Here is a 25,041-nt window from a genome sequence, read left to right as displayed (position 1 = left end):
TCTCCTTTGCAGAAAGTTGATCAGGCTGTTGATTGTGGAATGTTGTCCCACTCCTCTTTAATGGCTGTACGAAGTTGCTGGATATTGGCGGGAACTGGAACACACTGTCGTACACGTTGATCTAGAGCATACCAAACATGCTCAATGGGTGACATGTCTGGTGAGTATGCAGACCATGGAAGAACTGGCACGTTTCAGCTTCCAGGAATTGTATACATATACTTGAGACATGGGGCTGTGCATTATCATGCTGAAACATGAGGTGATTGCGGCGGATGAATGGCACGACAGGATCTCATCACGGTATCTATGTGCATTCAAATTGCCATCAAATGCAATTGTGTTCATTGTCTGTTGTCCATACCAAAACCCCACCGCCACCATGGTGCACTCTGTTCACAACGTTGACATCAGCAAACCTCTCGCCCACACAACGCCATACATATGGTCTGTGGTTGTGAGGCCGGTTGGACGTACTGCCAAATTCTCTAAAATGACGGAGGCGGCTTATGGTAGAAAAATTAACATTACATTCTCTGGCAACAGCTCTGGTGGACATTCCTGCGGCCAGCATGCCAATTGCACGCTCCCTCAAAAATGTAGACATCTATCGCATTGTGTTGTGTGTCAAAAACTGCACATTTTAGAGTGACCTTTCATTGTCCCCAACACAAGGTGCACCTGTGTAATGATCATGCAGTTTAATCAGCTTCTTGATATGCCACACCTGTCAGGTGGATGGATTATCTCGGCAAAGAAGAATTGCTAACTAGCAGGGATGTAAACAAATTTGTGCACCATATTTTTTATTTATTTTTTATTTTATTTCACCTTTATTTAACCAGGTAGGCTAGTTGAGAACAAGTTCTCATTTGCAACTGCGACCTGGCCAAGATAAAGCATAGCAGTGTGAACAGACAACACAGAGTTACACATGGAGTAAACAATAAACAAGTCAATAACATGGTAGGAAAAAAAAAGAGAATCTATATACAATGTGTGCAAAAGGCATGAGGTAGGCAATAAAATCGAATAATTCCATTTAGCAGATTAACACTGGAGTGATAAATCATCAGTGAATCATGGTGCAAGAAGAGATACTGGTGTGCAAAAGAGCAGAAAAGTAAATAAATAAAAGCAGTATGGGGGGTGAGGTAGGTAAATTGGGTGGGTAGTTTACAGATGGACTATGTACACTGCAGCGATCGGTTAGCTGCTCGGATAGCAGATTTTTAAGTTGTTGAGGGAGAATAAAAGTCTCCAACTTCAGAGATTTTTGAAATTCGTTCCAGTCGCAGGCAGCAGAGAACTGGACAGGAAAGGCGTCCAAGAGGTTTTGGCTTTAGGGATGATCAGTGAGATACACCTGCTGGAGCGCGTGCTGCGGGTGGGTGTAGCCATCGTGACCAGTGAACTGAGATAAGGCGGCACTTTACCTAGCATAGCCTTGTAGATGACCTGGCAGCCAGTGGGTCTGACGACGAACTGTAGCAGGGCCAGCCCGACTAGGGCATACAGGTCGCAGTGGGTGGTCGTATAGGTGCTTTAGTAACAAACGATGGCACTGTGATAAACTGCATCCAGTTTGCTGAGTAGAGTATTGGAAGCTATTTTGTAGATGACATCGCCGAAGTCGAGGATCGGTAGGATAGTCAGTTTTACTAGGGTAAGTTTGGCGGCGTGGTGAAGGAGGCTTTGTTGCGGATAGAAAGCCGATTCTTGATTTGATTTTGGATTGGAGATGTTTGATATGAGTCTGGAAGGAGAGTTTGCAGTCTAGCCAGAACACCTAGGTACTTATAGATGTCCACATATTCTAGGGTCGGAACCGTCCAGGGTGGTGATGCTAGTTCGGGGCGTGCGGTTGCAGGCAGCGAAGTGTTGAAAAGCATGCAATTTGGTTTTACTAGCGTTTAAGAGCAGTTGGAGGCACGGAAGGAGTGTTGTATGGCATTGAAGCTCGTTTGGAGGTTAGTAGCACAAGTGCCAAGGAAGGGCCGAAGTATATAGAATGGTGTCGTCTGCGTAGAGGTGGATCAGGGAATCGCCCGCAGCAGAGCAACATCATTGATGTATACAGAGAAAAGAGGTCGGCCCGAATTGAACCCTGTGGTCACCCCATAGAGACTGCCAGAGACCGGACAACATGCCCTCGATTTGACACATGAACTCTGTCTGCAAAGTGTTGGTGAACCAGCAAGCAGTCATTAGAAAAACCTGAGGTACTGAGTCTGCGATAAGAATATGTGATTGACAGTCGAAAGCCTTGGCAGTCGATGAGACGGCTGCAGTAATGTCTTTATCGATGGCGGTTATGATATCGTTGTACCTTGAGCGTGGCTGAGGTGCACTCGTGACCGCTCGGAAACCGGATTGCACAGCGGAGAAGTAGCGTGGATTGAGATGGTCATGATCGTTTGTTGACTTGGCTTTCGAAGACCTTAGATAGGCAGGGCAGGAGGATATAGGTCTGTAACAGTTTTGGGTCCAGGGTGTTCCCCCTTTGAAGAGGGGGATTGACCGCGGCAGTTTTCCAATTCCTTGGGGATCTCAGATGATACGAAGGAGAGGTTGAACAGGCTGGTAATAGGGGGTGCGACAATGGCGGCGGACAGTTTCAGAAATAGGGGGTCCAGTTGTCAGGCCCAGCTGATTTGTATGGGTTCCAAGGTTTCCAGCTCTTTCAGAACCATCTGCTATCTGGATATGGGTAAAGGAGAAGCTGGGGAGGCTTGGGCGAGTAGCAGCGGGGGGGGCGGGGCTGTTGGCCAAGGTTGGAGTCGCCAGGAGGAAGGCATGGCCAGCCATTGAGAAATGTTTGTTGAAYTTTTCGATTATCACGGACTTATCAGTGGTGACCGTGTTACCTAGCCTCAGTGCAGTGGGCAGCTGGGAGGAGGTGCTCTTGTTTTCCATGGACTTTACAGTATCCCAGAACTTTTTGGAGTTAGCAATATGCAAATAAAGCGTATTTCTCTCAAATATGTAACATTTCTGAGATACACACACACACACACACACACACACACGTACACACGTACACACACACTCACTCACTCACACAGTTGAAGTCGGAAATTTACATACACCTTAGCCAAATACATTTAAACTCAGTTTTTCATAATTCCTGACATTACATTTTTTTAAATCCCTGTTTTAGGTCAGTTAGGATCCCCACTTTATTTTAAGAATGTGAAATGTCAGAATAATAGTAGAGAATTATTTATTTCAGCTTTTATTTCTTTCATCACGTTCCCAGTGGGTCAGAAGTTTACATACCCTCAATTAGTATTTTATAGCATTGCCTTTAAATTGTTTAACTTGGGTCAAACGTTTTGGGTAGCCTTCCACAAGCTTCCCACAATAAGTTGGGTGAATTTCCTCCATTCCTCCTGACAGAGCTGGTGTAACTGAGACAGGTTTGTAGGCCTCCTTGCTCACACACGCTTTTTTCAGTTTTGCCCACAACCGTCCTTCATGGTTGGGATGGTGTTCTTCAGCTTGCAAGCCTCCCCCTTTTTCCTCCAAACATAACGATGATCATAATGGCCAAACAGTTCTATTTTTGTCTCATCAGACCAGAGGACATTTCTCCAACAAGTACGAACTTTGTCCCCATGTGCAGTTGCAAACCGTAGCCTGGCTTTTTTATGGCGGTTTTGGAGCAGTGGCTTCTTCCTTGCTGAGCGGCCTTCCATGTTATGTGGATATAGATACTTTTATACCTGTTTCCTCCAGCATCTTCACAAGGTCCTTTGCTGTTGTTCTGGGATTGATTTGTACTTTTCGCACCAAAGTATGTTCATCTCTAGGAGACAGAACGCGTCTCCTTCCTGAGCAGTATGACGGCTGCGTGGTCCCTTGCTGTTTATACTTGCGTGCTATTGTTTGTACAGATGAATGTGGTACCTTCAGGTGTTTGGAAATTGCTCCCAAGGATGAACCAGACTTGTGAAGGTCTGGAGTTTGAAGGTAGGCCTTGAAATACATCCACAGGTACACCTCCAATTGACTCAAATGATGTCAATTAGCCTACCAAAAGCTTCTAAAGCCATGACATCGTCTTTCTGGAATTTCCCAAGCTGTTTAAAGGCACAGTCAACTTAGTGTATGTAAACTTCTGACCCACTGGAATTGTGATACAGTGAAATAATCTGTCTGTAAACAATTGTTGGAAAAATTACTTGTCATGCACAAAGTAGATGACCTAATCGACTTGCCAAAACTATAGTCTGTTAACAAGAAATTTGTGGAGTGGTTGAAAAATGAGTTTTAATAACTCCAACCTAAGTGTATGTAAACTTCTGACTTCAACTGTATATACACACACACTGAACAAAATGTGTATATATATATATTTGGGAGATAGTAGCAATAATTTCCCTGTGTGTCTCAGTCAGTTCCATCAGGTTTTATCTTTACTTTTTAAATCTCACAATCTGCTCTGCTTTATGTCAGCAATACTGCTGCTTCAGGTCACATGATCAGCATGTTGACCTCTGGTTGGTTGGCCTGCAGAGCTCTGAGGAAAGGGGAAACACTCAAACCCAAATATTTTTTCTTCATGACTTGCAGGAAGCCATTTCTCTGTTTTGAGGTCAGAAGAGATAGTGTTTTTAGATATCTGTTTGCTGCTTCTTTACAGTTTTTTCACATAATTTTTTTAATGTAATATCCTCAATTAATTTGATACAAGTGTACAGACACATTACATTTGATATGGTATGGTCAATAGAGGAGAGAACAAGATATGATATTATTGAAAAGCTATTAATGCTTTTCTCTTGTGAAATGCAGGTTGTAAAATGATTAATACAACCCCTAACAGTAGAAGTGTGTGTGATTTGACCATAGCTGGATTTTACTTTGGGTGTGTCAGTGTCCCATATGTCTAACAGGGTCCCATAGTACTTCTCATTGACGAGATCTTTTCATCGACACTGAGTCCCTCTCCATGGAGTCTGAAGGCTATTGGACAGTGGGAGGTCCTTTCCACAGGCCTGTTATAAGTGTCTGTCTGTCTGTCCAGTCACTGACTCACTGTTTGGTTGTGCTGAACAAGGGAGCATGGCCATGGGTCTATTAGGAGAAAACCAACTAAAATAAGTGTAAAAGTTTCCACCCTGCTGGAAATACACGCTCAGCAATGCTGAAGAGCGCCCTGTGTGTGTACTCACGCATGCGGACATAATAACTAATGTCTTTTATGTTATGCACTCTGATCTTCATCACTAGATCACACTGGAAGTCAGAAAGATCAGTTTGACTGCTGAAAAAGTATTTTTTAAGTTATTTTTTAATTCCAAGTGCTGTCTGTCTTTTTATATCATAACAGAAATAGCTGCTTTATATTTTATGTCCATTTATTTTCATTTAACTACTATATATGTGGTGATGTTTCTTGTGGTGATGCGTCACTCCTCTCTTTTTTATGTGGTATGTTTATTTGGTCACGAAGCCATCGTTCTATAGGCCAACTCTGTGCTTGTGCAGCAACCTCTATATATTCAGGAAACGGCACCTGAACTCTGACCTATAATTACATACATCTAGAACAGCATTCACTCAGAGAGAGAGTGAGAGAGAGCGAGACCCTGTGAGGAAGTGACTGGGGGTTGTGCTCTCTGGCCGTTGCTGTGGATAGAGGAGGGGAGGTGGGGGGAGGCCTCATCGACAGAGGCAGAACAGTGACACACACCAGGAAGACGGGGGAAGGGAAGGAGGTAGGCGGGGCTCTCTCCTCATGTTCGTTTGTGTTACGAAGCGAGTGTGTATGTGTGTGTCTGCTGCGCACAACACCAGCAACAGCTGAATGAAGTGGAGCTCCAGCTAAAGGCTATCTGGCTCTTAACAGAAAGATAAGGAACAAGAAGAGGAAGAAAATAAAGACAGACAGTGAGAGAGACTAAACAGCAGAACATTACGTATTTCAAGGAGGGCTGAGGAGGGTTGTGGGCCCTGAAGGAAGGACTAGACCGGCTTTCTGCACTGGAGGAAGGACTGATGTGCCAGGTCAGGCCGAGAGAAGCCTGAAGAAGGAAGGGAGAGAAGGAGCAAGACAGGGAGTAGGCCTTGTTAGGAGGACCATGGAGGTGGATGAAGAGAAGGTGTTGTGCTACCTGGACAAAGTGCTGGAGGATGAGGATGAGAATGTGTTTGAGTGTGGAGACATGGACCTGGAGAGTCCACTCCCACCAGGAGACATGGACCTGGAGAGTCCACTCCCACCAGGAGACATGCTGATGACTCCTGTCCATAGGCAGTTCAGGGTGAGTCTCAGGCTGCGTCCACAATGGCACCCTGTCCCCTATATAATGCACTTATTTTGACCAGATAGGGCTTGACAACATAGGCCTTTGGCCAAAAGTAGAGTGCAATCTGTAGGGAATAGGGTAGACACACATATGTAGGGAATAGGGTGCCATTTCAGATTTGTCCTCAGCCTTCCACTGAAACAGGATTTGACAGCAGGAAGAAACTGCCAACGCACCACTGCTTGCTCACTCATACACAGCCTAGGTCTTTACTGTGTGCATGGCTTATTGGTGTCTTTTCACAATGTGGCCTCACTGCGTGCTGTGTGAGTGTTTGCAGACCACTGTGAAAGGGTTGTGTGTGTTGGCCAGAGAGCTCCTACTGACCCCTCAACCTGATGGGTGGAGACATGCTCCAGTCTGAACCAGATTTACTCTCCTCCTGTCACGTCGTATTTATCTCTGGGGAGAGGAGGGATGGAACGAAGGAGAAAGAGAACGAGAGGAAGTTAATGCTGTCAGAATAAAGATTTCAGTGACGTCAGTCGCACTGACTGATGTGTGTGACAGTGAGACCATGAAGCGTGTGTGTCCCTACAGGTAGGGCTTGATCGCATAGTGCGCTATGTAGGCGATAGGGTGCCATTTCAGATTTGTCCTCAGCCTAATGATCTGACGGGGAAGGAACTGCCAATGCAGGCTAGGCCTATACTGTGGCGTCAGTATAAAACTTTAAGTGACGTCCCTCACGCTGACTGACGTGTGTGTGTGTGTGTGTGTGTGTGTGTGTGTGTGTGTGTGTGTGTGTGTGTGTGTGTGTGTGTTCCTACATGTTGAGTTGGACTGATAAAGAAAGACAGTGCTGCTTTTAGCCAGCCTCTTACCAGCTGAGTCACCTGGCTATAACACAATAACCAGTGCATCACTGTGATTGGGAAAAGAACATTGAACTCAGCGTTGTTGAGTACTGTACAGTACATGCCTAAGTCATAAACTAGGCAGGTTTCTTAGAAATGGTGCGGCAAACTCCTACGTCACGTTTAGTAAACTCCTACGTCACGTTTAGTAAACTCCTAGGTCACGTTTAGTAAACTCTTAGTACCCAAATGTTGTGGACCGCTGCAGATAGAAATGTAATCAGTAATTCCTTATTCCACATGTCAGAATGGCGTGTTTGTTGTGCCACAGAATATATTTATATGTGAAAGTTCTACAACGTTGTGCCTACAGGTTCGGGAGCGTCTTCCAGACATACAGTAGCCCTCTGGAGAAGAGTTTTTCCTGTCTGTCCTCAACCTGCACTACTTCACACTGGGCCTGGGAATTACACAAGAGTCTACTGGCTCTTTATAGGCATATTTATCTGTTTGTGTGTCTACCAGAATGCTCAGGATGATTACAAGCAGAGTGCTTTGAGGCCAATGTTTAGGAGAGAGGAGTTACTGTGACTTCAGTGTGTTTTCTTTGGTCTCATGAAATAACATAGACCTCTGTGCAAACAAACACACTGCCACGTCACAGAACACAGAACCTGAGCCTGGCCTTCAGTAGCTCAGCCACATCTGTGTGTGTGTGTGTTTTGTTTCATGTCACAGTGCTTGTCAGTCTGCTGCCTGTCTGCAGAATAAAAGCCCTATATAGTGGAAAACCTGTCAAACCGCCTCAGCACTGTGCAGCGTTGTAAACTGCTGTAAAGCCTGCATTAGCACACTGTTACTGTAGGAAGTCCTGGCTCTGTTTCATTTTCCATTTGCCTAAGCGTGGCCATCAGAAACACCACAGCATTTCCTGGAAAGGACCCCGATGCCACCTCTGTTTCCTTCAGCAGTGCGTTGGGCAACCTGTTAAGTCATCCTGACTCCTATTAGGACTACTAGAGGAGCACCGTTCTCAGTGCACTATCCTGGTCGAGCCTAGAGGCACAGATTTACACTACTGTTCAAAAGTTTGTGGTCACTAAGAAATGTCCTTGTTTTATAGAAAAGCAATTTTTTTGGTCCATTTAAAATAACATCAAATTGATCAAAAATACAGTGTAGTCATTGTTAATGTTGTAAATTACTATTGTAGCTGGAAACAGCTGATTTTTTAAAATGGATTATCTACATAGGCGTACAGAAGCCCATTATCAGCAACCATCACTCCTGTGTTCCAATGGCACGTTGTGTTAGCTAATCCAAGTTTACAATTTTTTTTAAAGGCTAATTGATCATTAGAAAACCCTTTTGCAATTATGTTAGCACAGCTGAAAACTGTTGCCTTGAAGCTGGAGCATCAGCATTTGTGGGTTCGATTACAGGCTCAAAATGGCCGGAAACAAAGGACTTTCTTCTGAAACTTGTCCTCTTTCTATTCTGGTTAGAGATCGTTTGCGCTGTTCTGTGAAGAGTAGTACACAGCGTTGAACGAGATCTTCAGTTTCTTGGCAAATTCTAGCATGGAATAGCCTTCATTTCCCAGAACAAGAATAGACTGACAAGTTTCAGAAGAAAGTTATTTGTTTCTGGCCATTTTGAGCCTGTAATCGAACCCACAAATGCTGATGCTCCAGATACTCAACTAGTCTAAAGAAGGGCAGTTTTGTTGCTTCTTTAAATCAGGGCAACAGTTTTCAGCTGTGCTAACATAATTGCAAAAGGGTTTTTCTAATGATCAATTAGCCTTTTAAAATTATAAACTTGGATTAGGGCACACAACATGCCATTGGAACACAGGAGTGATGGTTGCTGATAATGGGCTTCTGTACGCCTATGTAGATAATCCATAAAAAATCAGCCATTTCCAGCTACAATAGTCATTTACAACATTAACGATGTCTACACTGTTTTTCTGATCAATTTGATGTTATTTTAATGGACAAAAAATTTGCTTTTCTTTCAAAAACAAGGACATTTCTAAGTGCCCCCAAACTTTTGAACGGTAGTGTACATTTGAGTCATTTAGCAGACGCTCTTATCCACAGCAACTTACAGTTAGTGCATTCATCTTATGATAACTAGGTGGGACAACCACATATCACAGGCATAGTAAGTACATTTGTCCTCAATGAAGTAGCTATCAGCAGTCAGCGCTAGATTAAGGTTTTGTTTAGCATAATTTATCCAGGTTAGTCTCATTGAGATATTCTCTTAAGCAAGGCAGACCTAGTAGGACCTGGTAAGAGAGCGACTGTACTCAGTTCTGGTAGTTCAGTCTGATGCCACTAACTAGTAAGACCTCTTACCCTTAACAGTGGAAGTGAAACCTCCCATGTCCCATCACTGTGATGACTTGGTGTAAGTCGGATCCGTGAGGTCATTGGGGTTAATAAGGTGAGGTCACTGTACAGTGTGAACCCCTGGTACTCCGTCTCCCTGCCTGTCTCTTATCAGCCTCTGCTCATCTTTGCCTGCTGATTACATGGGAAGGATTTGCTCCTGTTAATAATTAATCCACCTCCCGTCTCCACTCATTCTGCGCACAACACACACAGTCACGCACACACACACAATTCAGCAGAAATTCCCAGTAGACAGCCTCATCAACAGTTGTCAGGTGGTATCAAAGATTCTGTTTTACATGTATCATTTGTCTGTTTGCTCTGATACAATATGTTACTTTTCCTTTGTTACCTTCACCTGTTGACTGCAGCTATATGTTAAAGACATGCTCCGGTACTTTGGCTGCTAGTAAGTCTTTTTTAAACATCCCGCTTTGGGCTGGATGTGTCAATGTGTAGTTCATACTTATTCTATGAGCAGAATTACTGTTTTACCTCAGTTAGCCAGGAAATCCCTAGTTCGAAAGCGCCTGTTTTCTCGAAGTTGTGCGGCGCCATTGTCCCTACATTTACCCCCAAGTGGGCCTGCACCCTAGCAATTAGACTTTTGGCCAATGAGCTACAGCCCCTCACCATTTGATTGACAGCTGTCGCAGCCGGCCGCAACCGGGAGATCCGTGGGGCGACGCACAATTGGCATAGCGTCGTCCGGGTTAGGGAGGGTTTGGCCGGTAGGGAGGGTTTGGCCGGTAGGGATATCCTTGTCTCAGTATGTAAAAATGTAATAAAAATGTATGCACTCTACTGTAAGTCGCTCTGGATAAGAGCGTCTGCTAAATGACTAAAATGTAAAAAAAAAAAATGTAAATGTAGCTAGCAAGATTCGCACACAGTAGAGCGAGAGAGAGAGAGCAATGACGTGGTGCACATATCAGCAGATTTATGATGTATTAATCCAAATTTTGGCGACCACCTTTTGGCTCGTGAGCACTACTTTCAGAACTACTGGCAAAAAAGTATACAAAGTACCAGAGAATATCTTTAAAAATGGTTGGTGTGGATACATTATAAGAGCCATGGGACTAGTTTGTGTGGTTGGTCATTAAGTTGACCCTTGAGTTCTATGGGTGTGGTGAGAGAGACAGTACGCTATAATAATACATTATACTACTAGGCCCTGTCAAAAAGTTTCATCTAACAGGTTTTATGAGAACACAGTCTCTTGTTTTCCTTAAAGGGGCAATCTGCAGTTCAAATAACTACAAATAACTCCCGCCCCTGTTTTGGTAAAAAGCTCAGGGATGGGGCTGAAGAAATGTAACCACTCTCATATTCGTAGACAGAACTATGTATGGAAATGTATGTATGATAGTTTGAACCATGTTTTCAAGCTATACAGCATTTGTTTACAATTACATTGTTTACAAACAATGGAATAAAACAAGCTTATATTTAGGCTTCTGATGGGGTATGACCGTTCTTCAAGAATCAATGGATATCATTGCTTTAGAATTCCAAAAATGGATGGACCAATCACAGATTACCACTTTAAGTTTTAGTGTGAATAAAGTTAAATTAAAGCATATAAATGGAAGTGCTCAAAAAGCCTCTAAATTTGGTTTACAGGCTATTAGTCTTCTGGGTGGGACTTCCCCAAGACTGAGCAATACAACAACTGTACCATTTCTGTCATGTTTCCAAAAGGAAAATAAAGCCTTATTGTTTTTCCCAGACATGTTTGGTATTAAAATAAACAGCCAGTATTTTATTAATTCATGTGATCTGGCTGTTGAGTCTTCTACTATTCTCCTTTCACATGAAATAGTATTGTAACTGAAATCCAAACTGACTACTTTTAAGGAACAGGAGGAATGAAACTAGTTAATTCAACCCTGAGAGCCACATGAGTCGGAAGGAACTGTAATATGGGTTTGTATTGTCAGAACCGGGCCCTTTGATCAAACGAAAGCACCTGTCTAGGGCTGTAGCTTACATTGTGCTCTCTGGGTGTACACTGCGTGTGTGTCACCTGTTGAAGGCTCGTTTTGAAACGCACCCCTGGTGTGTGTGATTGTAGGTGTGGTTTAGTAGGACAGCAGACAGGGTGAGCTCCTGGTCCTGCTTTAACAAGGAGGGTCTGAACCTGCCCAGCCTTATCCACACACACTCTCCCTCACACTCTCTCTTCCTACCTCCTCCCTCGCTGTCTCTCAGGGCCAAAACAAACACCTCCACTTGGACTCGATTGCCCTCTGCCTGCCTAGTGCCCATGACTAATTGTGGGAGGAGAGTAGAGGGCACCAGGAAAATGGCCTCTCTTGTACAAATACAAACATATGTGCACTCATACAAGCTATGTACACAGTACACAAAAATTCCCGTCAAGACTTGAATCCGCTTGGATCCTTTCCTTTCCAGTGAGAGGCCTCACTTAAAGTTATGAGCCAGTCCATAGTGTTTGTGCACGTGGCTCTGGCCCTACAGACAGAGCCAATGTGTTTATTCCAGGACTGTGTTGAACACCACCATGCCCTGCCACCGCTGTTTTGACATACTGTAGTATCATAGTAGTATATAGAAGCATGTATGACTGATGTCCTTTTCTTTTGGTGTCTCTGCAGGGTGACATCGAAAAGGGTCTGGAGATGAAGAAACTGGTCCTGTCTGGCTTCCTAGCCAGTGAGGAGATCTACATCAACCAGCTGGAGGCTTTGCTTCTGGTGAGGCGTGCGTGCGTGCACACACACACACTCACTATTAAGGACACGATGTGGCGGACTTAACCCCGCTCCCTCCTTTCCTTTATGTAGTGCTGTCTGTGTGGAACTGTGCTGGACAGCATTAGCCCTCAGGCCAGTGTGTCGGCACCATGGTGGCTCCAAGTAGAGCCGCATGGGAGACTGGGTTCCTAAAAGCATTATGCGTTTTCGAGAAGCTGTGCTCTCATCTCTGTAAGTGCTATTAGTGGTTAGTGGTCAGTCATATTTAGAACAGAACAAAGGCCAAGCGTATCCTGAACCAGAGAACACAATGACTGTGTACCCCATGCAACTGCAGCTTGATGTCACATCCTGCCTGTCTCTGCACAACTGTAAAATGGGTTCAGTATTACAAACCAGGGTCTTAAACAGGAACACCAGTTACGAGTGCAGTAGGTAGCCTAGCGGTTAGGCTAGAACGGGATCCTGAGTGACGCAGCGGTCTAAGGCATTGCATCGCAGTGCTAGAGGTGTCACTACAGACCCGGGTTCGATCCCGGGCTGTTTCACAACCAGCCGTGATCGGGAGTCCCAAAGGGCCGTGCACAATTGGCCCAGCATCGTCTGGGTTTGGTCGGGGTAGGCAGTCATTGTAAATAAGAATTTGTTCTTAACTGACTTGCCTAGTTAAATTAAGTTTAAATCTAAAATTAAATAGTGTTGGGCCAGTAACCGAAAGGTTCCTGGTTTGAATACCTGATCCATCAAGGTGAAAAATCTGTGCCCTTGAGCAAGGCACTTAACCCTAATTTGTAAAACAACACATTTCGCTGCACCTCTCCTGGTGTATGTGACAATAAAACACATATATATATATATATATATATATATATATATATATATATATATATATATATATACCTCAGTTTTATGTGGAGTGGTGCAGGGCAGAGGACTGGATGGACGGCTGTGTGTTGTGGTGTGTCCTGCAAGATTTCAGTGGGCCTGGCAGGTCTGGCGACACACACCGGGGCGCTTTCCTGGTTGAGAGGTGATGGTGATGAATGGTGGTTGTGTTTATCTGGTTTGACTCCACCTGCTCGACCAGCGCCACTCTGCCCAGACACACACACACACAGCCCAGCGCATTGAAAACAATGATGTCCGGCTTCGTCCTGCCATGGTAGTGTTTTACCTATCTGGATACAGCATACAGTTCCTACAGAAAGTATTCATACCCATTGAATTTAATCCACATTACAGTGCTGTGAAAAAGTATTTCCCCCCTTTCTAATTTTCTCTACTTTTGCATATTTCAGATCTTCAACCAAAACCTAATATTAGATAAAGGGAACCTGAGTGAACAAATAACACAACAATTACGTACTTATTTAATTAACAAAGTTATGCAACACCCAATGCCCCTGTGTGAAAAAGTAATTGCCCGCTTAACTTTTGCTGCAATGACACCGACCAAACGCTTCCTGTAGTTTGTTGATCAGTCTCTCACGTCGCTGTGGAGTGCATTCCACAGGAAGAACCTCATACCAACAGTCAAGCATAGGGGTGGTAGTGTGATAGTTTAGTGATGCTTTGCTGCCTCAGGGCCTGGATTACATGCCTTACTAGAAGGAACCATGAATACTGCTCTGTATCAGAGAATTCTACAGGAGAATGTCAGGCCGTCCGTCTGTGAGCTGAAGCGCAGCTAGGTCATGCAGCAAGACAATCAAGTCTACATGAAAATGGTTAAGCAACACATTTGAAGTTTTGTAATAGCCTAATCAAAGTCCAGACCTAATCCCAATAGGGATGTTGTGGCAAGGCTTGAAATGAGCCGTTCATGCTTGAAAACTCACAAATGTCAGTGAGTTAAAGCAGTTCTCTATGCAAGACTGGGACAAATTCCCTCCACAGTGACGTAAGAGACTGATCAACAACTACAGGAAGCATTTGGTTGCAGTCATTGCAGTTAAAGGAGGAACAACCAGTTATTGAGTGTAAAGGAGCAATAACTTTTTCACACAGGGGATAAGTTGCATAACTTTGTGAATTAAATCAATTAAGTAAGTATCAATGTTTTGGTTATTTGTGAACTCAGATTCCCTTTATCTAATATTAGGTTTTGGTTGAAGATCTGATAACATTCAGTATCAAAAATAATCAAAAATCAAGAATATCAGAAAGTGGGCAAATTCTTTTTCATGGCACTGAATGTTGTGTTAAAGCCTGAATAAAAAATGGATTCAATGTATTTTTTCCCATCCATTTGCACACAATACCCCATAATGACAGTGAAAACATGTTATTATACATTTTTGCAGATTTATTGAAAATTAAATACAGAAGTCAAATTTACATACGTATTCACACCCCTTTGCTATGACACTCCAAATGGAGCTCAGGTGCATCCAATTTCCTTTGGTCATCCTTGATGTCACTACAACTTGATTGGAGTCCACGAGTGGCCAATTCCAATTGTTTGGACATTATATATATATACAGTGGGGCAAAAAAGTATTTAGTCAGCCACCAATTGTGCAAGTTCTCCCACTTAAAAAGATGAGAGAGGCCTGTAATTTTCATCATAGGTACACTTCAACTATGACAGACAAAATGAGAAAGAAAAATCCAGAAAATCACATTGTAGGATTTTTAATGAATTTATTTGCAAATTATGGTGGAAAATAAGTATTTGGTCACCTACAAACAAGCAAGATTTCTGGCTCTCACAGACCTGTAACTTCTTCTTTAAGAGGCTCCTCTGTCCTCCACTCGTTACTTTCTGAAGGCACTGTAAGCCTATGAATCATAAACACGGATGTTTATTACAATGGGTCAACACAGGGCATTTAGCCCATAGCATTGCTTATGAAAGCTACCATGCTGTAAGCTTATGAATCGTTTTTGAATAGTAACACTATTGTTATGACACTGATTTTCAACCGGGATGTGTAGATGGAGGACCTTATAGCAACACATGAATGATGTGGTGGTGTGATTCTGTTTTGATTGGAGGGAAAATATTTGGGATATCACTGCTCCTCTTGTTTGGATTTCCCTCAGGATATTGAAACTCTTATCTGTACTTGATAAGCCTGGGATCATCCGCCAGTCCCTGGCTTATCAAGTACAGATAAGAGTTTAGCTATCCGGAGTGAAATCCAAAAAAAGAAGAGCAGTGATGTCACTGTAGTGCTCAGGCTTGGTGCCTGCGCAAACATTTCTTAACAACATTTTGGGATGTTTGGCTCGATCTGTAATCGTGGTCTGTTCAGAGCTGTGTTTCCATCAGTACTAAAAGGAACATCTCAGCTCTATTCTACTCTGTTCTCCAGTCTTTGGTCATGCTGCAGCGCCCACCCCTAATAATAAAGCACTGCTGAGCACCGCCCAGGATCATGATGATTTATGTGTTGAAAGCGTCAGTGCAGGTATACACACATACCGGTACAAACACACACTATCTCTTAACTGAATGTGTGTGTCCTGTGTGTGTGCAGCCCATGCGCCCCCTGAAGGCGACAGCCACCACGTCCCAGCCGGTGCTGACCATACAGCAGGTAGAGACCATCTTCTATAAGATCCAAGACATCTTTGAGATCCACAAGGAGTTCTACGACGCCCTCTTCCCTCACATCCAGCAGTGGGATGAGAAGGTCGCCGTCGGACACCTCTTCCAGAAACTGGTAAGGGAGGCAATCAATCAATCAACCAACCTGTCAGTCAATCATTCAACTGGTCAATCTATCAATTTATCATCAAGATTGATTTTTGATTGAGTTGAATTAGGTGTGTTAGTAGTACTGGGTTGGAAAACAAACCTGCACAACTCTTGAGACTCCAAAAAGATGGAAGAACAGGTGGTTGGAGGACAACTTGGAAATCTAGTTCAAATGAATTGTATTCCAGTGTCTGCCTGCCTGCCAGTGCCTCCCCTTCCAAAGCATAGTCTACTAGTCTACCAACGTTACAAGCGTTATTTTAGAAATTAGGGGGAGAGACTTTTTATTCGAGAAAAATAAATTATAGTATCCTTAACAATGCTAGTAAAGGATACTATAAGTATCACGTTTCACATTGGATTTATTAACTACAAAAAGGTTAGACGTGTTTTTATTTATATTCTGGTGCTGCTCCACACACGCAAGCTTGTTAGCTAGCTAGCTAGCTCTGGTCCAGCGTTAAGCCAACTTTCTGAAGTTCAACTTCAAATACATTCATAGTTCCTTCATAGAAGCCGGTCATCCGTGGGTATGATTATGCGGGCCTAATGCAGGTGTCATTAACAACAAGATGCCCAGCGCTTCCTACTAGCTCTCTCCCCGCACGTAAAATTTCAGTCGCAAATAGCGCCCTACACTTGTCTGTCCAATGCATTTAAATAGCTTGCCTGCTCCATACCAAGCTGCTCTATCCGCTAAATGCACATATTTCAGATGTTTAAAAATGAACAGAAAGGAACAATATAATCAGTTGCTTTTTGGGGGTTCGATCTGAACCAGTTCAGAACTTTATTTTGCCAGTCAGAACAGTGGAACAGAACATAAAACATTATGGTTCTGTTCAGAAAGAAACGATTGGGAAATTATTTTGATTCCAACCCCTGATTGTAACTGCATAGATTTCACATGTATGGTATCACCTCCCTCTGTTCAATCTATTCCCCTCTAGGATAAACATTCAATTACACTGGGGTCTGCTCAGACATTAGTCTCTATTCTGCTCCTACTCCCCTATCCATCTCTCTCCCTTCCATCAGTTTCTCTAACAGGCTGATTTCTGACAATTAAATGTTCATGTACTGTAGGGTCTTGACCCAATAATTGGGTTTTTAAAATGTAAACATTTATCTCCCTTTTCCTGTCCCTACTACCCGCTCCCTCTTCTGTCTTTTTCTTTCTCCCTTCTCCTTCTCTCTCTCTCTATTTCTTCTTCCTCCTCTTCCTCATCACTGTCTCTCCTTTGTCTTCTTTCTCCCCCATCTCTCTCTCCACGTCTCTCTCCTCTCTCTCCCACTCTATGCCCCTACTCCCTCTCAATAAGTAGACAGTGCAGTATCAGTAAGTGAATTTTAAAGTGATGCTCCAGAACTTTTGTAGAATTTCAGCCAGTAGTTTTGAAAGTGGTGCTCGAGCCAAAACGGGTCCCCGTTTTTGGTGTACTACGTCATCCATTTGGTATGTCCTGCACATTTTTTAAATTTTTTATTATGTGTTATGAATCCAATTCGAATAAAATGTACACCGTCTATTTCCTGGATTACATTGCTCACTAAACCCCAGAGTGTGGAGCCTGATTGGTTTAGGAACGTTCCATGAATCTGATATGGTTAGGAGTGTTCTGTCTCATAAGGAAGGTCTCTAAAGGAGTTAGGGCTCTCCATGTGATACAACACCACTCTGACAGAGCAGACTGATGTGATTAGCAGTTAGTACGGTGTTCCACTTAGTATGGTGCTCTGCATTTATGTGAATATTGTTTTGTTGTAGAAGCAAAGTTTTAACCTCCATTTTCAATTGGATAGAAACGTTTCTAAATGTTCATTATACTGACGTAACTGTATATTAGGTTAACTCATTTAGTACGTTTTCAGTGGAAGACATCAAATTACGCATGCACACACACACACACACACACACACACACACACACACACACACACACACACACACACACACACACCACAGATGTCTTGCCGACATCCATTAGCAGAATCATCCAGTTCCGTCTGGGAGGTGTGTGTGTGTGTGTGTGTCGCATGGCGACTAAACATTTAGACAGGCCTGTCTGTAAGGGAGCCACCAAACAGTGTACAGATGGTGTCATAATTACACAGCACACTCCCCACTGCTCCCTGTGTTTCTACTACCGTAGAAACAGAGAGGGAGATGGAGGGGGATCCAAGGAAAGAAGCTAGGGGAGGAGAGAGAGGAGGGGAGCAAGAGGGATGGAAATCGTCAGTGTTCCAACTCTTTTCTTTCCCTCTTTCTCTCTTTCCCTATTTCTTTCTCTCTCCTATCCTCTCATATATATTTCTCAACCTCTCCTATGTCTCAGGGTGTTTTCTAGAACCTGAGTGAGAGACCGAAGTGCTTCTGCCAACGATGTAAATGTTGCTAGGAGACAGCCTTTGCCATGACGACTGATTGGGTCAGAGGGTTCTCTCCAAATCTGCAGGGAAAGATGGGTACAGGGGAGCATAATGGAAGATGAGCCAGAAGGGGGGAGAGGAGAAGGGGAAGAATATTGATCTCTGCTTTGAAGTGTCCTCAGAGACCTCATGGTTTCTCCACTTCTCTTCTCCAACAGTGATAATGCATCACACCACACGGGCAGAGGACGAGAGCGGGGGAGGGAGGGATGGGGGAGGGAGGGCAGAGCACACATACAGTAGCTTAACAAGTTCTAATTAATTTAACCTCATTTATTTCACAGCCCCATACCTTTCTCACTCCCTCCATCAATGTCTTGACTAGCTCTCCCTAGTCCCTTCACCTGAGCTGTTTAAGTATGCATATTCATTTCCTGGTCCAATTGCCTTCATTAGAATGCACAGAGAGGCCCGGGCGTTGCGACTGGCTGATTTGACTGTGCGCCAATCAGGAACGTGGGACCCGAAGCAGGGAAAGGATGTGATTAGAAGGTGTCCAAGGGAGAGATAGCTACTAGCCAGCGGAGCCGCAGCCCTGCTAACTCTGCTAGTGTGTTGGAGTTGGTTTAAAATCACTCCTGGGCTCGATGGAATTTATAGTCTGCATCGTTCACAATAAATGTTCTTCACGCCTCTCAGGAGTGATCATTTGAATGGGAATTAATTTGGTGCCAAACAGGGGTGTCAAACTCACTTTGCCCCTGGGGACGCATAATAGTCCTCTATCCATCATTTTTTGATTTTACTATGCACTCTGTGTAGTTTTCATTTGGGGGATTCTTAGTGAGCTGGACACAGTCAAGAAACGGAATGAATGTAGGTCCATTATCATTACTACACTGTTTCCAGTTGGTTTTAGTCATTTTAAAGTATATTGAGTTACATTTTTATACAGTGTATTCGGGAAGTAGTCAGACCCCTTTTTCCACATTTTGGTAAACGTTACAGCTTTGTTCTAAAATGTATTAAATACACATTTTTCTCATCAATCTACACACAATACCCCATAATGACAAAGCTCCGAGACAGGATTGTGTCGCGGCACAGATCTGGGGAAGGGTACCAAAACATTTCTGCACCATTGACGGTCCCCAAGAACACTGTGGCCTCCATCATTCTTAAATGGAAGAAGTTTGGAACCACCAAGACTCTTCCTGGCAAAACTGAGCAATCAGGGGAGAAAGGGCCTTGGTCAGGGAGGTGACCGATGGTCACTCTGACGGAGCTCTCTCTAGAATTCTTCTGTGAAGATGGGAGAACCTTCCAGAAGGACAACCATCTCTGCAGCACTCCATCAATCAGGCCTTTGTTGTAGAGTAGCCAGACGGAAGCCACTCCTCAGTAAAAGGCACATAACAGCCCGCTTGGAGTTTGCCAAAAGGCACCTAAAGGACTATCAGACCATGAGAAACAAGGTTCTCTGGTCTGATGAAACCAAGATTGAAGTCTTAGTTCTGATGCCAAGCGTCACGTCTGGAGGAAACCTGGCACCATCCCTACGGTGAAGCTTGGTGGTGGCAGCATCATGCTGTGGGGGTGTTTTTCAGCGGCAGGGACTGGGAGCCAGGATCAAGGGAAAAATGAAAAATTTAGCAAAGTACAAGACCTCAGACTGGTGCGAAGGTTCACCTTCCTACAGGACAACAACCCTAAGCACATAGCCAAGACAACGCAGGAGAGGCTTTGGGACAAGTCTATGAATGTCCTTGAATGGTCCAGCCAGAGCCTGAACTTCAACCCGATCGAACAACTCTAGAGAGACCTGAAAATAGCTGTGCAATGAAGCTCCCCATCCAACTTGACTGAGATTGAGAGGATCTGCAGAGAAGAATGGGAGAAACTCCCCAAATACAGGTGTGCCAAGCTTGTAGCTTCATACCTAAGAAGACTTGAGGCTGTAATCACTGCCAAAGGTGCTTCAACAAAGTACTGAGTAAAGGGTCTGAGTATTTATGTAAATGTAATATTTCACTTTGGTATTTTTTATCAATTTGAAAAAAATTCTAATAACCTGTTTTTGCTTTGTCATTATGTGGGGTATTGTATATAGATTGATGAGAGGGGGAAAATACAATTTAATCATTTTAGAATAAGGCTGTGATGTAACAAAATGTGGAAAAAGTAAAGGTGTCTAAATACTTTGAGTGCACTGTATATATACATTTATTTATTTTACTTTATTTATTTAACTCACGGGCTGTATTTTTGACACCCCTGCTCTTAAGCTTTACACTGTATAGAAATCGGATTGGGTTACTCTAAGAGGGATTTGAATTGCGTCGTCCAATACCCCCTTCAAGTCTTGGGTGTAGTATGGGTAGTTCTAAACATAGAATAAAATAGCGGAAAGTTTATTTAGGAGTGGACTTCCAGACAACGTCATTTTCATTCTCCTCCTCTTCATGCTTCTCCTCATCCTCCTCTGTACACCCCCCTCTTTTCCTCTCCACTGTGTTAATATTGTGTCCTCTCCTCTGTGCTCCAGGCCAGCCAGCTGGGGGTGTACAAGGCTTTTGTTGACAACTACAAAACAGCGGTGGAGACAGCAGAGAAATGCAGCCAGGCCAACACCCAGTTCCAGAAGATCTCTGAGGTAGATGTTGGTCACACACACACACACGTACACACACACAAAGCACACTCACACCATGCACATCAGTTGTGAGGGCTGAAATTTGTACTAATATATGGAGTTGTGTATGTATTTGTGTGCGTGTGTAGTTTTGGGGCCGTGTGTTTTCCCAGCCCGACAGTCTGCTGCATCAGCTCCATTCCTCTTCATTAGCTCCACTCAGCCTCAACCAGGCTCTGGGCGTGTGTGTCTCTGGGCGTGTGTGTGTCTCTGGGCGTGTGTGTGTCTCTGGGCGTGTGTGTGTCTCTGGGCGTGTGTGTGTCTCTTGGGCGTTGTGTGGGTCTTCGTGGGTGGGTGGGTGTGTGTCTCTGGGGGCGTGGGTGTGTCTCTGGTGGGTGGTTGGTGGTCTCTGGGTGGTGGGGTGTGTCTCTGGTGGGTGGGTGTGTCCTCTGGGTGGTGTGGGTGTGTCTCTGGTGGTGTGGGTGTGTCTCGGTGGGTGGTTGGTGTGTGTCTGGGTGGTGGGTGTTGTCTCTGGGTGGGTGGGTGTGTTCTCTGGTGGTGGTGTGTCTCTGGGTGGGTGGGTGTGTCTCTGGGTGGGTGTGGGGTGTCCTCGTGGGTGGTGGGTGTTCTCTGGTGGGTGGGTGTCTCTGGGTGGGTGGGTGGTTCTTGTGGGTGGGTGTCTCTGGGTGGGTGTCGTGGGTGGGGTGGTGGTGTGGTGGTGTGTGCGTGTCGGTGGGTGGGTGGGTGGGTGTGTCTCGGTGGGGTGGGTGGGTGTGTCTCGGTGGGTGGGTGGGGTGTGGTCCGGTGGTGGGTGGGTGTGTCTCGTGGTGGGTGGGTGTGGTCTCGCTGGGTGGGTGGGTGTGTCTCGTGGGTGGGTGGTGTGTCTCCTGGGTTGGTGGGGTGGGGTGTGTCTCGTGTCTCTGGGTGTGTAGGTGGTGGGTGGTGTGTGTGGGTGGTGTGGGTGTGTCTCGGTGTTGGTGGGGGGGGGGGTCTCGGTGTGGGTGTGTGTCTCGGTGTGGGTGTTGTGTCTCGGTGTGGGTGTGTGGTCTCGGTGTGGGTGGGTTGGGTGTGTGTGTCTCGGTGTGTGTGTGGTGGTGTCTCGGTGTGGTGTCTCTGGGTGTGTGTGTGTGTGTGTCTGGGTGGCTGGGTGTGTGTCTCTGGGTGGGTGGGTGGGTGTATGTGTGTCCTCTGGCTGGGATGGGTGTGTCTCTGGTTGGTTGGGTGGGAGTGTGTCTGGGTGGGTGTGTGTGTGCTCTGGTTGGTTGGCGTGGGAGTGTGTCTGCTGGTCCGTCTTGTGCTGTCTCTGGTTGTGGTCTCCGCGGTCTGTGTTGTTTTGGGGGGAGTGTCTGCTGGTGGTCCTGCTGACTATACACCACGGAGCTTGGTGGCACCTTTGATTGGGAGAGAACGCGGTTCTGTGAGGTATGACGGAGCCAGAATGAGTGAAACGGTATCATAACAAAGTAGGGTTGCGGTTATAAGGTCGGAATGGACGCATATCAGTTGAAGCATTCAGTTTGTACCAACGCTGACTAGTTATCCCCTTCCCTTTCCCATTGGTTTACAGTGGTTTGATCGCAATCCTTGTGTCCGTTCCACGGCATTATTACTGATGAGCCTTCTCCCTCAACAGCCTCCGTGTTTCTAGTACCTGCTAAATTCCTATACCGCTAAATTCCTATATCCACTTAGATTCCTATACCACAAAATCTTATACCATTAAACGTGTAATACACCAGCAATCACAATTCATTCATTTTTCTTCCAGAACCTGAAAAGTAAAGGGTGCCTAAGGACTCGAAGGACTGTAACACAAATTGTCACTATGGAAGGTAAGAGATGAGTTCTATCTAGATGTGTGTCAGATTAGCTGCTATGGCTCTTTCAGACTCTGTAGCCTTGTCTCTTCTGCTTGTGTATTGCAGCGGCAGGCTTAGGGAGGCCTCAGGCTCCCCTCCCTGTTGCATGCGGTGTGTGTCGCGTGCGGGCTCGTGGTGGCTGCGCGCGCCGGCGCGCGGTGTGCGGGCTGGTGCGCCCTGCTCCTGCCTTCGTGGTGCGCGCGCCGTCTTTCGCTGCGGTCTCCGGTCGGCGGCGCTGTCGCTCTGCTTCGCCTCTCTGCGGGGTTGCGGCGCGTTCTTCTCGTCGCGGTCGTCTCCGTGCTCTCTCTGCGGTCTCGTCTCCCGGTGCTCGGGTCGGTCGGGTCGGGTGTGTGCGCTGGTGTCGCGTCGTGGCGTCACTATGGTGTTGGTAGTGGTAGAGAGGGGAGGCAGAGAGAACAGAGGAGGAAGTGTGAGATGGAGATTCTACTGGTACTCAGACTGTGTTGTAACTGCACATACGGTAATGTTTGTGTGTGTGTGTGTGTGTGTGTGTGTGACAGTACATTTGAAGTAACTTGTGTGTATAGAAAAGCCTTTGTAATCGGTCTTTAATCCTGTATTGAGTATTTTGTACGTGTGGGGTGTTTTCTGATTCTATAGTGTGTTGTGTAGCATTAACAATTGCACTTGCCTGTATGACTATATATGTAAAGTTCTTTCTTGGCTGGTACTGTAAATAGGTTAGTGTGGATGTTGCATGGTAAAGTTCCTGGTGTGTGACAGTGTCTTAAATGTAGCCGGGTGTTATTAGTTAATGAGCTGTTTTGTATTCTGGGTAAAGACAATCGCTACTCTCGTTTCTTGCCAGGTTCTCTCTATCCTCTCATTTTTGCTCAGCGAGAGGGAGACCGTCTTTGTGCTTTTCCGCTTCTGGCAATAGACGTGTGTGTGTGTGTACATATCTGTGTGTTGGTTTTGCATGTCTGTGGTTGTGCTCACACCTTTCTCTTTTGCATGGTAGATGGTTAGTGTGTGTTTGTGGTTGTGTGTGCATGTTCAGAAGTGTAACTGTTTTTACGTATATTTGTCCCCAACGTTTTGTGTGTGTGAGGGTTTAGTGTTGGAAGTTGCGGTGAGATTATCCTCCCTGGCTGGGTCTCCTGTCAGTCTGTCATATCAGCAGACAGACAGCACTCACCCTTTAAGGTGAAAAGTTTGAGAACGTCAGAGGGAAAAGAAAAGGGACGCACCGAGAGAGAGATGAACAAGACGGGGGAAGACTGAGTGTAAGAGGAAAGAGAGGGGGAACAGAGTGTGGAAGAAGGTGGAGAAGATAGTGGTGGAAAAAGGAGGTGGAACCCACTGGACACAGACGTCAATTATATTTAATTGAAATGACACGGAAACCAGGTTGGGTGGGAAGAGTGTCCAGTGTCCAGTGGGAATAGGCTGTGGGGGTGTGTATGATTGGTCCAGTAGATGGTGGATGGGTCTCTTTATAAGCAGAGCACGTTGTCAGGACTGACTGTCCCAGACTTCATTCTCCTTATACACACCATACTTATCTACTGAGTACCATCATTTCACCACTCCAATCAGTGTGTGTATGTGTGGTATGCGCTCATGTTTTGAGTGTGTGTGCGTTTGAGGGATGTTAAACTGCTCTGGCCGTATTGGGTTAAGCCTGGCAGCAGATCAAAGCGGAGAAAGACCAAGGGAGAGAAGGACAGTAAAAAGACATATGCAGGAATATTTGCAGTACGTGTGGTACAGCCAGACAGTAACAGTTCAAGTAGAGGTAGGCTTTAGATTAGAACGTTATGAAGTGGAAATGGTTGTCTGTGAAGAAGACACTCTGTTAGTGCTGATGATCACAGTTATACCCGGTTGAGTTCAACTTCACACCGTTCCATCCCACAGATGATAAAGGCCACGTTTTTAATAGTTGTATAAATAAAGTAGTATAAGCACGTTTTTAATAGTTCTAGATATAAAGTAGTATATGCATGTTTTTAATAGTTGTATAAATATATTATACGCGTTTTACTGGTTAAATAAGTAGTATAAGCACGTTTTTAATAGTTGTGATATAAGGTATAGGCACGCTTTTAATGTTATATATAAGTAGTATAAGCACGTTTTTAATAGTGTGTATATTAAGTAGTATAAGCACGCTTTTAATATTGTGTATATATAAGTAGTATATTTTAATAGTTGTATAAATAAAGTAGTATAAGCACGTTTTAATAGTTGTATAATAAAGTAGTATAAGCACGTTTTTAAT

General features: G+C 44.7%; 1 protein-coding gene across 2 annotated transcripts in view; it reads left to right on the top strand.

Annotated features, from left to right (window-relative positions):
- Window positions 1–25,041, top strand: part of abr (ABR activator of RhoGEF and GTPase) — a 217,362-nt gene that overhangs the window by 99,097 nt on the left and 93,224 nt on the right. Inside the window, exons 3-6 of one of the 2 annotated variants that reach the window (XM_070449398.1) lie at window positions 12,135–12,233; window positions 15,716–15,901; window positions 20,851–20,958; window positions 22,706–22,769. In XM_070449398.1, the coding sequence (XP_070305499.1) occupies window positions 12,135–12,233; window positions 15,716–15,901; window positions 20,851–20,958; window positions 22,706–22,769 (457 nt within the window). Of the gene's footprint in view, window positions 1–12,134; window positions 12,234–15,715; window positions 15,902–20,850; window positions 20,959–22,705; window positions 22,770–23,203; window positions 23,278–25,041 lie in introns of those variants that run through there. The other variant, XM_024011125.2, reaches the window with a different exon arrangement.

Source organism: Salvelinus sp. IW2-2015, linkage group LG20, assembly GCF_002910315.2.
Source record: "Salvelinus sp. IW2-2015 linkage group LG20, ASM291031v2, whole genome shotgun sequence".
Classification (NCBI taxonomy): domain Eukaryota; kingdom Metazoa; phylum Chordata; class Actinopteri; order Salmoniformes; family Salmonidae; genus Salvelinus; species Salvelinus sp. IW2-2015.
The sequence above is the reverse complement of the archived record's forward strand: the minus strand, read 5'-3'. Positions and strand labels throughout refer to the sequence as shown.